Below are 18,005 nucleotides of genomic sequence, written 5' to 3'. Positions count from 1 at the left end.
GAAGGTTTGGAGGAGATGGACTTGCAGAATACAACTTACCTGTTGGTTTGCCGAAAAACTCTAACAATTGATGCCACTGTTGAGCGTTGAAGATTTATCTGCACTCTCAGACCAGCCTCTCTTATTGAAAGACCATGATTTATTACATGATAGTCGCTAGTCGCCCTGATCTCATCTGAGACTACAGCTCTTGATCTTCCTCTTATTCTTCTTCCACACGTCTCCCTTCTCCCTCTTGCTCTTTCAGCCACTTCCTTATGTCTGACTTGGTCCATGTTTACATCACAATGCAAATTATTCCTAAGTTGTCCCCTTTTTATAGATGGTAATGAAATTACGTAAAGGAGTAACACATGTGTAGTAGGTCTTCAGCTACAAAAGGAATCACATGTGGTTGGTCCAACAGTTTTGATAGCATTTCATTTTCTTTCTAAATATATTTTAATGAAATATTATTGTAGAAATGCAGAAAATTGCTGTTTTATTTAGTTTTGTATTTTGTTATTGTTTAGAGAGCAGAGCAGAAGGCTCCTTATGCTTTCAAATTGCTCTCATGGTACTTTGGTGTCATGCAATGATCAGTGCGCAGCTTCAAGTCGAACGAATGAACAAACAAACACGTGCACACGTATTTGCATCGCTTTGATCATTCTCACCTTCTCGCGCGACGCGCCACGAGTGGTCGATTATGTACAATACCTGCATGTTATTGGTCCCTACACTGGCTCTTTGTGTCTGCTTGATCATTCTCCCAGGACCCTGTGCTGTTGCTGCTGCTCTACACCAAAGGGGTTGACACAACAGTTCTTGGTTGATGACTGATAGCATTGAGACAACAAATAGTCTCTCTTAAATTTAATCGAACAACTCTGGGGACTCGTCCATTTGTAAATAACACTGTATCGTGGAGCAATGAAGGTTTATCAGAGCGTCCTGCTACTCTTCAATTGCCAGTTCCTACACACTCTGGGTAAACGATGTGTTTTGATAACATACATTTAAAAACCATTTGCTAGTTTACTTTTTATATAAAAATAAAATATATTTAATTCGTATTTATTTAAACATCTTTGTATTTGCAATCACTGATTACTTTGCACCATGTTTTCACAGCTTTCGACTGTACTGTGACGAGCGGTAACCTGAAGCAGATAGACGCTGGGTCTGGCTCAGTAGTTGGAGTGAACAATCTTAATGAAGCATTTGTCCTGATTGATAATGTCTTCACAAAGATCAGCATGTCTCTAAATCACTTCAGTGTTGGTCCTGCTGGTCAGCTTGGGGTGAATTCAGCAAACAACATCTTCAAGTTTCAGAGTGGTTCCTTCATTCAGTTTCCAGGTGAAGAGTTACAGTGAGCAAAATTACAGAAAATATATCTTTAATAGGACATTAATGTACATGGTCTTAATTTGAAGTCTTTTTTTTTTTTAAATCCATGGTCCAAAATATATCATCTTATTGTTAATTTTCCATTTAAACTAATCTTTCATCGAACCTGTTGATTGTGTTGTTGGGGCTTCTCAAACAGGTGGATGCTGGAGGTGATCAGATCATTGCAGGTGTCAATATGCATGATGACATATTCTGTATAAATTCTAATGACAAATGGCCATCCAGCACCACTCCTTGGGTTCAACTTAATGGAAGGCTGAAGTATTACAGCTGTGGCCCGTACAGTACAGTTACTGTAATAAATTAGACATGATGCTGTATGTTGCAATATATATATGTATTTATTTGTATTTTTGTTTTTGGAAGTTATTCCAAAATGCAAGAATTTGTATATACACCGGTAGGAATCCTAATCAACTCTATGTTCTGCATTTGGCCACAGATTCTCCTCCACATCACATCGTATGTCATCTAGGGCAATACACCTAGGAAAGAATATTTTGGCATGCCTGATCCATCCCTGGCAATCTACTGCTGATATGTCCAGGCATCCTGCATTCATTGTGTCCAGGAGGGACATTTGATCATGAGGATGGTGGTCATAAACCTTCCACCTCCATGAGGAAAATAATTCCTCTATGGGGTTGAGGAATGGAGAGTAAGGTGGAAGGAAAAGTGACATCGTCCTGGGATGGGCTGCAAACCATTCTGTGACTGCATGAGAGTGGTGAAATGCCACATTGTCCCATACAATTATAAATGTTGGCTGATTTCTGCTCACTGCATCCCTTTCCTCACCTGGCACAACTCTTCAATAGAGCTCATCCAGGAACAAAAGGAGACGCTCAGTGTTGAATGGCCCAATTAGCAGTTTGTGTAACAGCATTCCATCAGTGGATATTGCGGCACACATCATAATGTTAGCACCCCTCTGGCCTGGGACATCCACTGTGGCTCTTTTCCCAATCACGTTCCTTCCTCGACGCCATGTTTTGGCCAAGTTGAAACCAGCCTCATCCACAAAGATGAATATGTGTGGGGTTTGCCTGCCTTCAATCTCCATGACTCTCTAAATTAAATCCAGGGGGCAACAGAAGAATTAGTCTATTACAGTAATATACATTATACCTAAAACATGTCTCCGTGCGCGTTTCTATCTGTTAAAAAAAAAAACAGTTCTGTATTTTATAGTCATCTTACCTGGACATATTGGTTCCTGAGTTGCTTGACTCGGTCAGATTTCCTCTGACACAGTGTAAAAGGCACAGTGTACAACTGCTTCAACTGTATAAGAGGAGATGGACTTGCAGAATACAACTTACCTGTTGGTTTGCCGAAAAACTCTAACAATAGATGCCACTGTTGAGCGTTGAAGATTTATCTGCACTCTCAGACCAGCCTCTCTTATTGAAAGACCATGATTTATTACATGATCGATTATAGTCGCCCTGATCTCATCTGAGACTACAGCTCTTGATCTTCCCCTTATTCTTCTTCCACCATACATACGTCTCCCTCTTGCTCTTTCAGCCACTTCCTTATGTCTGACTTGGTCCATGTTTACATCACAATGCAAATTATTCCTAAATTGTCCCCTTTTTATAGATGGTAATGAAATTACGTAAAGGAGTAACACATGTGTAGTAGGTCTTCAGCTACAAAAGGAATCACATGTGGTTGGTCCAACAGTTTTGATAGCATTTCATTTTCTTTCTAAATATATTTTAATAAAATATTATTGTAGAAATGCAGAAAATTGCTGTTTTATTTAGTTTTTGTATTATGTTATTGTTTTGAACTCAAGTTTAACAATTTTGAAAAGAGTATGCAAACGTGTGCAAATTGGCCTGTAGTAGGGTGACCATACGTGCCATTTTTACGGGATGCACCCTTGCCAGGATTTCTATATTGCCTAAAATATCCAGGTTTTGGCTGTTTGCACTGTGCAGTCGATCGTTGTATGAAATTATTTCACAAGAGCTATAGAGAGCAGAGCAGAAGGCTCCTTATGCTTTCAAATTGCTCTTTGGTACTTTGGTGTCATGCAATGATCAGTGCACAGCTTCAAGTCGAACGAATGAACAAACAAACACGTGCACACATATTTGCATCGCTTTGATCATTCTCACCTTCTCACGTGTGATACGCCACGATTGGTCGATTATGTACAATACCTGCATGTTATTGGTCAAATTACTTTGGATGTTTTAGGCCAGGGGTGCCCAAACTCGGTCCTGGAGGGCCGGTGTCCTGCAGAGTTTAGCTCCAACTTGCCTCAACACACCGAAGATGTTGTTTGCTGAATTCACCCCAAGCTGACCAGCAGGACCAACACTGAAGTGATTTAGAGACATGCTGATCTTTGTGAAGACATTATCAATCAGGACAAATGCTTCATTAAGATTGTTCACTCCAACTACTGAGCCAGACCCAGCGTCTATCTGCTTCAGGTTACCGCTCGTCACAGTACAGTCGAAAGCTGTGAAAACATGGTGCAAAGTAATCAGTGATTGCAAATACAAAGATGTTTAAATAAATACGAATTAAATATATTTTATTTTTATATAAAAAGTAAACTAGCAAATGGTTTTTAAATGTATGTTATCAAAACACATCGTTTACCCAGAGTGTGTAGGAACTGGCAATTGAAGAGTAGCAGGACGCTCTGATAAACCTTCATTGCTCCACGATACAGTGTTATTTACAAATGGACGAGTCCCCAGAGTTGTTCGATTAAATTTAAGAGAGACTATTTGTTGTCTCAATGCTATCAGTCATCAACCAAGAACTGTTGTGTCAACCCCTTTGGTGTAGAGCAGCAGCAACAGCACAGGGTCCTGGGAGAATGATCAAGCAGACACAAAGAGCCAGTGTAGGCTACTACCATAACATAAGTTTATTCTCAGGTTTATATTTACATAGGATAGATTCATGCAAAATCAAACAGGATGTACTGCACATCCAAGTGGAGTATAAGCACTGTATGTACGTTATAGTGTGTGTGCGCTGAGGTCACATTTTCTTAGGTGTGACCATGTGTCCAAGGTTTAGTTCTTGTTTTGTCTAGGTGTCCAAGATGTGCACCATCAAAGGAAATTACCCAAGGGCTGTCTTCCACAAGAATAGTCAAAAGTGAAGCCCAAGAAATAAGAAATATTAACAGTCCCGTTCAAAGCCAGAAATCATTTATATAAGTGAATTCAGTATGAGTAAGAATAAAATTTGATCAGTAATTAAATGAAGACAACCTTCTTTTGTTAGGTCAGGATTCAGCAGACAGTGTGGAATCTCTTCTTCTGAGATGCAGGTACTAGAAACTTGTTAGTTGCACCCACAATGATTGCTAATGCCACTGAGGAATAATTTATTTAGCCAAAATGTGTTTCCTGATTTGACTGAAATGAGAATCTGTGCATAAGGGACAATTCAGGTTAACTCGTTTTAGGTTAACACTACCTTCAAGCATGAGGAAGAGGAAAACAGCATACAGCTGCAGTTATGTGTTGGAACACTTGTTTGGTGTCATATTCAAGAGACACAAAAAACTCGTGAGATTTATTTATTAGTTCAGTGGTTCTCAAACTGTGGACCAGTTTCAGATGATACGCAGCATGACACTGCATGTACAATATATAATATAACTCTACTTTTACTCCCCTATTTCCCCCGTTTTTGGTCTTTACATGCTTTTTTTTTTATCAAAAATGGTTTAGAGACAGCTAGTGAGAGAGTAATCGGTCTGGTGATGCTGGTTTGTGATGCTCTTATGAATTTCTAAAAGTTCTTGTATTCTTTGCACTTTGCACTGCACTGAACATAGACTGTTTTATGTGCCATAATACAGTTTTTTTTTTTTACAATCGCTAGGAAACATTTCTCAATACTAAAGTCACTTTTTCAAAACTCTTCACACAAAGCGCACAACAGCAGTCTGTGTGAGCTAAACTGTGGATCCTTTTTCATTGTTTTGGCACAACATGCATTCATTGACTATTTTCTTTTTCAAATTCCATGAATTCTTTTCTCATTTCGACACAACAACTGTCAAAACTCTGTGTACCTAAAGGCTAGGGTGGCCATATGTGCCATTTATATGGGACACGTCCTGGTCAGGATTTTTATCTGGCCTAAAACATCCAAAGTAATTTGACCAATAACATGCAGGTACCCCTGTTTTAGGCAATATAAAAATCCTAACCAGGACGTGTCCCGTATAAATGACACATATGGCCACCCTAGCCTGTAGGTACACAGAGTTTTGACAGTTGTTGTGTCGAAATGAGAAAAGAATTCATGGAATTTGAAAAAGAAAATAGTCAATGAATGCATGTTGTGCCAAAACAATGAAAAAGGATCCACAGTTTAGCTCACACAGACTGCTGTTGTGCGCTTTGTGTGAAGAGTTTTGAAAAAGTGACTTTAGTATTGAGAAATGTTTCCTAGCGATTGTAAAAAAAAAAAACTGTATTATGGCACATAAAACAGTCTATGTTCAGTGCAGTGCAAAGTGCAAAGAATACAAGAACTTTTAGAAATTCATAAGAGCATCACAAACCAGCATCACCAGACCGATTACTCTCTCACTAGCTGTCTCTAAACCATTTTTGATAAAAAAAAAAGCATGTAAAGACCAAAAACGGGGGAAATAGGGGAGTAAAAGTAGAGTTATATTATATATTGTACATGCAGTGTCATGCTGCGTTTTATCTGAAACTGGTCCACAGTTTGAGAACCACTGAACTAATAAATAAATCTCACGAGTTTTTTGTGTCTCTTGAATATGACACCAAACAAGTGTTCCAACACATAACTGCAGCTCTATGCTGTTTTCCTCTTCCTCATGCTTGAAGGTAGTGTTAACCTAAAACGAGTTAACCTGAATTGTCCCTTATGCACAGATTCTCTTTTCAGTCAAATCAGAAAACGTACTCAGTTACTAACGTAACCTCGGTTCCCTGAGATACGGGAACGAGTACTGCATCTTGATTAAGACTCATATGGGAAAAAGCCTTTTTTCTCTTTTTCTTGAACTGAAGCCTTTTCATTCACGCAGTGAAACTGCACGGCCATTGCATCGTGTAGTGCTTAAAAAACGAACCAATGGCTCGACAGCGGAGCTGCACCAGCCTATGGTGACGAAGCCCGCCAAAGCCCGCCAGAATGTGCGGGGCATCTGGCTATATAAGCGGGCGCTCGCCACAGGATTCTCAGTCCAAAGTAATTTGACCAATAACATGCAGGTACCCCTGTTTTAGGCAATATAAAAATCCTAACCAGGACGTGTCCCGTATAAATGACACATATGGCCACCCTAGCCTGTAGGTACACAGAGTTTTGACAGTTGTTGTGTCGAAATGAGAAAAGAATTCATGGAATTTGAAAAAGAAAATAGTCAATGAATGCATGTTGTGCCAAAACAATGAAAAAGGATACACAGTTTAGCTCACACAGACTGCTGTTGTGTGCTTTGTGTGAAGAGTTTTGAAAAAGTGACTTTGAAATGTTTCCTAGCGATTTAAAAAAAAAACTGTATTATGGCACATAAAACAGTCTATGTTCAGTGCAGTGCAAAGTGCAAAGAATACAAAAACCTTTAGAAATTAATAAGAGCATCACAAACCAGCATCACCAGACCGATTACTCTCTCACTAGCTGTCTCTAAACCATTTTTGATTAAAAAAAAAGCATGTAAAGACCAAAAACGGAGGAAATAGGGGAGTAAAAGTAGAGTTATATTATATATTGTACATGCAGTGTCATGCTGCGTATCATCTGAAACTGGTCCACAGTTTGAGAACCACTGAACTAATAAATAAATCTCACGAGTTTTTTGTGTCTCTTGAATATGACACCAAACAAGTGTTCCAACACATAACTGCAGCTGTATGCTGTTTTCCTCTTCCTCATGCTTGAAGGTAGTGTTAACCTAAAACGAGTTAACCTGAATTGTCCCTTATGCACAGATTCTCTTTTCAGTCAAATCAGAAAACGTACTCAGTTACTAACGTAACCTCGGTTCCCTGAGATACGGGAACGAGTACTGCATCTTGATTAAGACTCATATGGGAAAAAGCCTTTTTTCTCTTTTTCTTGAACTGAAGCCTTTTCATTCACGCAGTGAAACTGCACGGCCATTGCATCGTGTAGTGCTTAAAAAACGAACCAATGGCTCGACAGCGGAGCTGCACCAGCCTATGGTGACGAAGCCCGCCAAAGCCCGCCAGAATGGCCGGGGCATCTGGCTATATAAGCGGGCGTTCGCCACAGGATTCTCAGGTTTACTTCGACTGAAGCGAAGACTGAGTCATGCAGTTACATAGCACGGCAAGCAATGCAGTACTCGTTCCCGTATCTCAGGGAACCGAGGTTACGTTAGTAACCGGATACGTTCCCTTTCGATACTTCACTCGTACTGCGTCTTACTTAAGACGCATATGGAAAGTTACTAACGTAACCTCGGTTCCCTGAGATACGGGAACGAGTACTGCATCTTGATTAAGACTCATATGGGAAAAAGCCTTTTTTCTCTTTTTCTTGAACTGAAGCCTTTTCATTCACGCAGTGAAACTGCAACAGTACAATCACGCCGTGCTAATGTAGTGGAACGACTAAAGGTATAAACTTCCATAAGCAACCAATGCTCATAGAGAAGTCAACAATAACCCAAGGCTAAGACGGGCTGAGCTTTCTAGGTCACACCCGGCCTGGTTGATCGTTCCAGAGTATTCCCGTAACTTCGACACCCAGGGGTCGAGAACTAACAGGTGAAACAATGCTAGAGAACTTGGGCGTGATACAGCCAAGGGCTCTCTGCCATATCTGTTTACGCAGCGCGTGCCACTTCAAGCGGAAAGGACCCTGGCCTGCAAGGCCGGGACTTTCAGGTTATGAAACTTTGCGAATGTGGACGGCGAGGCCCAGCCGGCCGCCTCACAAAAATCCGCAATGGACACACCACTGGACCATGCCCACGACGAGGCAGCCTCCGAAATTGTGTTTAAGACTCACTCTGGGAGGCACGAAGGCTCCCGTCGAGCGGTCAGAGGTGCAGGGCCCATAGGTCGGGCCGAGGATGCCATAATGCCCCGTTCGCTTGAGAGAGGAGATCCTCTCTCAGTGGAACAGGCCAAGGGGCCGCTATCAGTAGCTGAGTTAGCTCCGATAGCCACAGCTGGTTCATCCAAAGGGGGGCCACCAGGAGAACCCTGTGTTCTTGTTCCCTCACTCGCCTGATTACCTGTGGGATCAGAGCGATCGGGGGAAAAGCATAGAGAAGGAGGCTCCTTATGCTTTCAAATTGCTCTCGCGGTACTTTGGTGTCATGCAATGATCAGTGCGCAGCTTCAAGTCGAACGAATGAACGAACAAACACGTGCGCGTATTTGCATCGCTTTGATCATTCTCACCTTCTCACGCGTGACGCGCCACGATTGGTCGATTATGTACAATATCTCCATGTTATTGGTCAAATTACTTTGGATGTTTTAGGCAATATAAAAATCCTGACCAGGACGTGTCCCATATAAATGGCACATATGGCCACCCTAGCCTTTAGGTACACAGAGTTTTGACAGTTGTTGTGTCGAAATGAGAAAAGAATTCATGGAATTTGAAAAAGAAAATAGTCAATGAATGCATGTTGTGCCAAAACAATGAAAAAGGATCCACAGTTTAGCTCACACAGACTGCTGTTGTGCGCTTTGTGTGAAGAGTTTTGAAAAAGTGACTTTAGTATTGAGAAATGTTTCCTAGCGATTGTAAAAAAAAAAAACTGTATTATGGCACATAAAACAGTCTATGTTCAGTGCAGTGCAAAGTGCAAAGAATACAAGAACTTTTAGAAATTCATAAGAGCATCACAAACCAGCATCACCAGACCGATTACTCTCTCACTAGCTGTCTCTAAACCATTTTTGATAAAAAAAAAAGCATGTAAAGACCAAAAACGGGGGAAATAGGGGAGTAAAAGTAGAGTTATATTATATATTGTACATGCAGTGTCATGCTGCGTTTTATCTGAAACTGGTCCACAAGTTGAGAACCACTGAACTAATAAATAAATCTCACGAGTTTTTTGTGTCTCTTGAATATGCAACCAAACAAGTGTTTGTAAATAACACTGTATCGTGGAGCAATGAAGGTTTATCAGAGCGTCCTGCTACTCTTCAATTGCCAGTTCCTACACACTCTGGGTAAACGATGTGTTTTGATAACATACATTTAAAAACCATTTGCTAGTTTACTTTTTATATAAAAATAAAATATATTTAATTCGTATTTATTTAAACATCTTTGTATTTGCAATCACTGATTACTTTGCACCATGTTTTCACAGCTTTCGACTGTACTGTGACGAGCGGTAACCTGAAGCAGATAGACGCTGGGTCTGGCTCAGTAGTTGGAGTGAACAATCTTAATGAAGCATGTCTCTAAATCACTTCAGTGTTGGTCCTGCTGGTCAGCTGGGGGTGAATTCAGCAAACAACATCTTCAAGTTTCAGAGTGGTTCCTTCATTCAGTTTCCAGGTGAAGAGTTACAGTGAGCAACATTACAGAAAATATATCTTTAATAGGACATTAATGTACATGGTCTTAATTTGAAGTCATTTTTTTTTTTAAATCCATGGTCTAAAATATATCATCTTATTGTTGATTTTCCATTTAAACTAATCTTTCATCGAACTGTTGATTATGTTGTTAGGGCTTCTCAAACAGGTGGATGCTGGGGTGATCAACTCATTGCAGGTGTCAATATGCATGATGATATATTCTGTTTAAATATGGATGCTAACGACAAATGGCCATCCAGCACCACTCCTTGGGTTCAAATTAATGGAAGGCTGAAGTATTACAGCTGTGGCCCGCACAGCTGTTGGGGAGTGAACAATGACCAAATCTACATCAGGAGGGTAATGTCACAATGTTAAATACAAGAGCTGGAGAACAAGTTCAAGTGCACCAAAGTGTACATCAAAAATAAAGAAATAAACTGGAGTGGAAGCAGATAAAAGCTAAAGAAGTTTCTTGATGTGACTGTATGATGACTGACTGGTTTGTGTCTCTTTCGGTCTCGTGCAGGATGTGTCTAATAATGTCTGTTCTGGGTCCGGCAGCTTCGTGAATATTCCTGGATCTCTGTCCATGATTGAAGTAGCAACTGATGGCAGCGTCTTTGGTGTCAACTATCAAGGGAACTTATACCAAAGGTGAGCTGAGCAGTCATAATATTACAAGTTATATGAACAAAAGTGATGAATTCATGAAGAATTATTATGCTGTATTCAAGAAACCATCATTTTTGTCAATTGCAGAACTGGCGTAACTCGCTCCAAACCCGATGGCACAGGCTGGCAAGAAATAGTTGCATGTCCCAATGGCCACCAGCATGTGAGCTTTGACCTGGGCGTGCTGTGGGTCGTGTGTGTTGACGGCTCCATCCGTACATGTACTTTATAATCTTTCAATACAGAGGAGCTCAATCATTAACAGAAACCTCAAAGTAATCAGTCATTATTAACAGAAAACTACAAGCTTGATTATATTTTCTTTTCTTCTTGCTGTTGAATGAATAAAGCATTATAAAAGTATCTTTCTCATCAGTGTTGTGTTTCTTTTGTTTATTATTCGGTTCTGTGGTTCTCAAACTGCGAGGCAGTTTCAGGATATACACAGCACAACTGTGGAAATTTACACAGTTCACAATTTATTCAAATTATTCATGTTTTATTTCTAATATCTAATTACAATTTTAGTACATATTTATGCATCTATAAAGCCGACATTTTTAGGGGATGTTATCAGTGAAGGATTTAAGGATTCAAATTAGCAACTTGTCTTTCTGCAGTTTCAAGAGAGCAAACACGTTTCTTGATTCTTTATCACATTACTTTCTATAGGCCTATATAGCTACTTGTGTAACCATTTAACTTATTATTTTCAGTAATTTTATATCAACAACTATTATATAAAAGCAACAGCAATACAACTTCCATAATAGCTGACAATAGCCATAACATAAATGCAGCTGTTTAGTTTAGCTGCTTAATTTAAGCGCTGATAATTAATACGCAAAACTAAAATTAGAGGCAATACAATCACAAGCAATGCGAATTTGTTGCGGATGTTTATTAAATCAGTGCTTACATAGAATAGGAAAACATGAAAATGGAAATTGTGACAAATGTGGGTTAACAGAAACTGTAGAACATGTACTTATAAAATGTGAGGCTTATGAAAGAGAACGTTTCCAACTAAGTCAAGCTTTAAGGTATCTGGAAATAAATGATCTGTCACTCCAGGTTTTGTTAGGCGATGGATCTAAGCAATCAGGAATATATCGCGAATTAGTTATTTATTTAAAGGAAACAGGATTGATTAATAGGATTTAGGATACCGGTTTTTTATTAGTATTTTTTTTTTGTTTGTTTGTTTTTTAATAAGGTAGCTCTTGTTTCCAAAGTTCCTATTCATTGTGCGCTTCACACTCCTTTCCAGTAGGTGGCGGGAATGCACCTTTTAAGTTGGTTTGCCAACCGCCATTAAATCCTAAATGAAGAAGAAGAAGAATACGCAAAACTACACTTCCCATAATCCAGTTCTTCAAGGGCGGTTCCACACAGGCTTCACAGAAACGGACGTTCGCGCGCATCGAATAAGCTTCTGTTTAAACTCGGTTTATCCTACATTTACCTTACGACATCACGTAAGTCATTTGATACATGCAGCAGTTTATAATTTTAGAGCACGACTATAATATCAGCAGACATGTTGCAATACCAGATTGTTTCATTGAAAAAGAACTGTTGCCAAATGGCCATCTTGCTGCGCGTGCGGCCTTGTTGGTTCTTATAGTAACGTTAGTTATAAACGAGGGACGCCATTGATTCTTTTCTGTTTAATACAAGGAAAACGCAACAAGTTAAAGTGCAAGCATTGCTTCTTTGAAAAGTAAATGTTTTTTTTTTCTTTGTGTTTATTGCGAACACTTGTATGCTAGAGCATCATTGCAAAGCACGAGGATGCAACCATTAAGTTGTTAACTTACCTGCACGCAGATTTGGAATATTTTTGTTTCAAAATTAGCTTCAAGCAACATAGCCCTAAATGCATTAGCTTAAATGGGATATATGCTTTTCACAATTGTATTTTTTTGTTTTTCATTTAAATAGAATTGTTGTCCTTTTCAGAATGCCAAAGTCAAAGGAAATGTTGTCTTCTAACTCAGAGAGTGACTCTGACAGTGAAGTTGATACGAAGGTATAATAACCTCACATTACACTTTTAGCTAATTGAAAGAAAAGCACATCACATCCAAGAGTATTTACATCTCAAATTTGTACATTAATTGAGAATAACCAACAGTTTTGTGTTGCCAGAACGGTACAACTATCATGCAAAATCCACTGTTCCAATGTTACTTGCTTTGTATTCAATGTCAAATTCTGAAATGCAGGCCAAGCGAAAGAAGCAGGCAACACCTGAGAAGCCATCAAAGAAACAAAAAAGTGGAGAAACCTCAAAAGTGTCATCTGCGTCCAAAAGCAGCAGCAAAAATGACAATATGTTCCAGGTGAAGAATGCTATGACAACATATATACACACACAGTATATGTATGTATGTGTGTGTGTGTGTGTGTATTTGTGACCCTCTCTGTGAAGTCCAGGTTAAAAACTCAAAATCTAATTATGAGATAACAAGCATCAAAGTTTGATTTCAACCATTAATTGGACTATGATTTAAATCTTTGACATGGTTTTACCTAGGCAGTATTAAAGATATCAAGCTTACATTTTCACATGTGTGTGTGTGTGTGTGTGTGTGTGTGTGTGTGTGTGTGTGTGTGTGTGTGTGTAAGGGGCATTTCCTCCAAGGAGGCAAGGGAGGGGCAGTGCCTCCTCAAAATATTGAATGAGAAAAAAAATTTGTAAATGGAACAATGCCAATAATACAACATATAAAATTAAAAAGTGTATAAATCACTAGTTTTTCAAAAGAAACAGTGTCCAACAGTGACACCAGCATGTAAAGTTAGAGTGGGAGCTCGCATCTCTCTCGCCTCCCCTGAGCTCATTGAGTTTTAACCTAGAAAATGTGACTGGGCATGAATTTACATTTGATTTAAAAAAAGAAACTTTGAGCACTTTGCCGCCTCATTTCATAACACCACCATTCACCATTGATGTATGTACAGTATGTATAGTGTAGGTGTGTATTATATAAATTAGATTGTATTGTTTTCTTTTTTTTTTAAGATAGGAAAGATGAGGTATGTGAGTGTTCGGGATTTCAAGGGAAAAGTGCTGATTGATATCCGGGAATACTGGATGGACCAGGAAGGTGAAATGAAACCAGGCCGGAAAGGTTGGTGCTATGGGTTCAAATGTGACAGTAGAAATGCCACCTGTTAGAGATCGTGCTGCTTGTTTTAAATCAGTGGGAAAGGGCTGCTCTATGGGGGTTTGATTTTTAAAAATCCACATCTAAGAGGAAACGAAGACAGAAAAAATAACTAGAAGCACACATGCACAATATACTGAGATGGTCATGTGGTTCACCCCTGTTTATGCTTCTGGTTGTCTAGGCATTTTTGGTAATATTCAATATCCAATTATAATATAGTTTTGAACATGTTTATTCTTAAAACAGATTTGGGTTACATGGATTATGCCTAAATGGACTTTGCTGTAGTCTACAAGGGAATACACACACAAAAACATATATACACACATAAAATAAAATTCAAAATATACCCTATATATACATATTCCATTTGAAGATGCAGGAAGTAGGGTTCTGATGGTGAGGAAATTTTCCCACCGGTTAATCGACATGTGACAAACTTTTATTAACAAAACAAAACAAATAAAAATGCACCATGCTATAGGGCAGGCTATGCCTAATATAAAATAACAAATAACTTGCATAAAGTTTAATAGGTAGGCTATACAAAACGGCACTGTAAAACCTGATAAGTTAAGAATACTCTAAACATTTGAGGAAACTTATTGCCTCAAAATATTTGAGTAAACGAACTCAATTTTTTTTAAGTTAGTAGAGCTTAAAATTTTTATGACAAGTGGGGCGGGGCTGAGAGCAATGGGAGCCAAGTCAAGCCTCGCTTCCATGATCCCACCCCACTCATCACAATGATAATTATATACAACTTGCTTCCATTAACAGCACATTCATTCAGAGCTTGTCTCCCAACTCTCTCTCCCGATGCAGACCTCGCTGAACCACGCCCCCCTCGCCACACTGTTCATTGAAACAAACTGTCCGAAAGAACCGGTTCGCGGAAAAGAACCGGACTTCCCATCACTATTAACAACAGCACACTGGCACGTACTAATGTAGTTATCAAAAAGACTCCCAATACTTGCATGTAAATAATCAAACAACATGCAGTATAAATAGTCTTAAAGTTTTGCTGTCCATCCTCAACCTAACCTCAGGCTCTACTCTTCACCACAACGGTAACACTACAAAACCAACATAACAGAAACCTATGTAAATCCTAACATAACACAACATTTAAGTACTAACTTATGTCTCTCTATGTTAATCTTGTGTAAAAACACACAAAATAACACTTAATTTCTACATTTATTTTTCTTGTTGTCTGATGTAAAGCATGCTGGGAACTAGAAAACGCAATCATTTTAAGTTCACCTTACTACAACAACAATTTACAAAACTTCCAAAATCACCTTAGATAAACGGCAAAAGTCAACAGGCTTTTCAAAATACTGCCAAACAGGCGCTTTTGCATTTCGTTTCGAAACTGAATCATCCACCATCGTCTTGTCTGTCTCACCTCACTCTTGTCAGTCTCACCTCACTCTTGTCAGTCAGCTCGACTCACTCTCCTCACTGGAGAAATGAAATCTGATCTGTGATGCGACTGTCGTTCGGCACGCTGCATTGAGCAGCCGCGTTCAGTTTTTAATTGTAGTGTGTTCTTTTACTGAACTAAATGATTTTTATTACTATAAAAAAATCAAAACGATGGTGGGGGTCGGTGCCGCGGTGGGCAAGTGACGTAACCGGTATTGCGGCTTAACACCAGTATCACCATCAGCACCGTCTATCGCGGAAAGCCTAGCAGGAAGCAAAAAAAAAAGAAGTTACAAATTAGCCATATTTTTTATTCCAAAGAATAATTGTGAATCATTTTCAAATGCACCAGTATAACAATACCTTGTAATAAACATTAATACATTTGTTTACTAAAGCATTCTGTTTAATTAAAATTGAGTGATGTGAACAAATAATTAATTTGGAATGAATTAAACATACCAACTCTAATGTAAAAAAGTTTTGAGATGTCTTGTGTGTATAAATGAGCAGAGTTCTGTTTGATGTGCTTATTACAGGTATTTCACTGAACCCAGAGCAGTGGAACCAGCTAAAAGAGCAGATAAGTGAGATTGACGACGCTGTGAGGAGAATATAAGACCTGCCTGCAGTTCACTAGTAACCTGGATGCTTTAAAACAGATTGTTGCTCTGCAGTTCTGCTTATGTTGTGCTCCAAAGCCCAAACACAGTATCTACACCATCTCTGAATCAGCCAAGGGACAGATCATAGTCTTAGAGACCTTTCATAAATTTGACAAATGTGTAATGCCTTTGTAGAACGGCATGCTTCACAAAGCAAATGTGACCAGGACACTTTGTATGGATATTTTAGATTAGGTTTTATTGAAGTAGTTGTTCATTGTATTTGTCTTTTTATATTTGAGATTTTCATGGTTGGGGTTTTCAAAGGGGTTGGCTAGAGAGATGGGGTGTTTGTGTCCTTAATTTTAAATAAAGATCATAGAAATGCACACAACAAAGACCTTGTTTTATTTTGTGTTACAAGTTTCTCGCAAATGACTATAAAGGTAGAGAAAAACTGATAAAGTATTGAGAATAGATGCTGTATTGTTTAAAAGTTTTTTTTTTTTTTTTTTCATTAAGAAATTTTATTCAGTGACACTGAAGACTGGAGTAATGATGCTGAAAAATCAGCTTTGCGTCAGGAATAAATTATACGCAATTACTTTACAATATTTTGCAATATTGTCAACTATCAAATAAATGCAGATTTGGTGAGCATATTGACTTAGCTCAGGATGGACAAAATTTTATGTGTTTGTGTATATATATATATATATACACAGTATATGTGTGTAAAAAAATGTAATACATTTTCATTACAGGAAAGATGTTGTATTTGATTACACCAATAAAACAGTAATGGTTAGGAGTCACATTTGTGAAATGAATGACTGCAATTTTTTTTTTCTTCAGTTTAAAAGATGTTACTGTTTATTATCTGTATAGGCTGTATTTTACTGACAGCTATGTCCATTAGAGCAGGTTAGATTATTTTATAAAATTAGATTTTAATATAACTTAATTTAAATATGAAATCATTTTAAGGCTCCTCCAAGTTTAGAACTACTGGTCTATAGCAGAATGTGTGGACCACTGCAGCCATCTACTGGTTATTTCGGTCAATTAGGTCTAAATACCATAACATTCCAAAAGAAATGCATTAATTGTTAATTACTAACCCTAACCATAGTTCATGTAGTGTTAATATATCACATTATTATGCTATTGTGTTCTTGTCTTGATTTAAACACCTCGATTAAGTGATTAAGCAGCTTATGAACTGATCATTTACCAGGTGTGTGCCATGACTGAATTCTGAAGATGTTTATGTTTGTTCATACAGAAATCAATGCTTAATTCATTAGGTTAAAAAAAAGTGAAAATGCAGTAACAGTAACAATTGCAAAGTAGAGCTGGACAGATACACTGAACACAATTCAACAAACATCTGCAGGAATGATTTATAAGAAACTTGCAAGTCAACACAAGTATTTAACAACACATCCGTTTTCAACCTACTGAGCTATAATAGAGACATTTATATAGTTCTGTCACGACAACTTGGAGAGTTTAGCATGTTAATGTACATGGTCATGTTAACGGCAGGATTTGGTTCAAAAACATGTTTTCTTATGCTGGTTGAAAGGCTCTTTACATCCCGATAACAATCACTAAGTTAAGTTGTCTAAAAGTACTTATATGTATTTACATCCCTCGATCGGTCCAAGGGCTACCTGTGATTGGTGAGGGTTGAAGCTTCAAGCAGCATCTGAAGGTCGGGACAGCTGGTTTGAAAAAGTCGGCGCTTGGCATGACTCTTGTGCTTGACTTTACATTGCCTTGGTTGTGTGTGTGTGTGTGTGTGTGTGTGTGTGTGTGTGTGAGTGTGTGTGTGCGTGTGTGCACTTATTTGGGATTCAGTAGAATAGTTTAGAATAACCTCAACACTAGACAGAAACTGAATGCACGTCACACCTCTATTGCATTTTATCATATTCTATAGCTGGGGTCTCAGAGACCCCAAACAGCTCACCCAAAATATTTTAGCTACTACTCACATCAGTTATTAATTATAATCACACACGTGTATATTTGATATTATTGATCAATATGTAAGACACGCATGACACGAGTTGGCACAGATTAAAAACGTTTTCAAACCATCCTCTGGGTTAAGGCTAGATGGCATACAGCAAAAACTACTGGGCATGCGCACATCAATATAGCGT

General features: G+C 38.6%; 1 protein-coding gene and 1 pseudogene across 1 annotated transcript; both read left to right on the top strand.

Annotated features, from left to right (window-relative positions):
* The first annotated feature begins 9,520 nt into the window (after positions 1-9,520).
* On the top strand, positions 9,521-10,896 carry LOC107685192 (fish-egg lectin-like; annotated as a pseudogene).
* A 1,073-nt stretch (positions 10,897-11,969) lies between these two features.
* Positions 11,970-16,228, top strand: LOC107685153 (activated RNA polymerase II transcriptional coactivator p15-like). Its single transcript, XM_016481672.1, has 5 exons — positions 11,970-12,097; positions 12,582-12,651; positions 12,848-12,964; positions 13,648-13,756; positions 15,769-16,228. Exons 2-5 carry the CDS (start codon positions 12,583-12,585, stop codon positions 15,846-15,848), a joined length of 375 nt encoding a protein of 124 aa, XP_016337158.1. The 5' UTR covers positions 11,970-12,097; position 12,582; the 3' UTR covers positions 15,849-16,228.
* Positions 16,229-18,005: the final 1,777 nt, after the last annotated feature.

This window comes from Sinocyclocheilus anshuiensis, unplaced genomic scaffold, assembly GCF_001515605.1.
Source record: "Sinocyclocheilus anshuiensis isolate Anshui unplaced genomic scaffold, SAMN03320099.WGS_v1.1 scaffold914, whole genome shotgun sequence".
Taxonomy (NCBI): Eukaryota; Metazoa; Chordata; class Actinopteri; order Cypriniformes; family Cyprinidae; genus Sinocyclocheilus; species Sinocyclocheilus anshuiensis.
Note: the sequence above shows the minus strand (reverse complement) of the source record. Positions and strands in the feature narration are given on the sequence as shown.

Excerpts from the sequence above, each read along its gene's own strand:
- LOC107685153 (XM_016481672.1), top strand. The coding sequence starts at position 12,583 with ATGCCAAAGTCAAAGGAAATGTTGTCTTCTAACTCAGAGAGTGACTCT. Across the intron at positions 12,652-12,847 it reads ACAGTGAAGTTGATACGAAG|GCCAAGCGAAAGAAGCAGGC; the intron begins GTATAATAACCT and ends TCTGAAATGCAG. Across the intron at positions 13,757-15,768 it reads AATGAAACCAGGCCGGAAAG|GTATTTCACTGAACCCAGAG; the intron begins GTTGGTGCTATG and ends TGCTTATTACAG.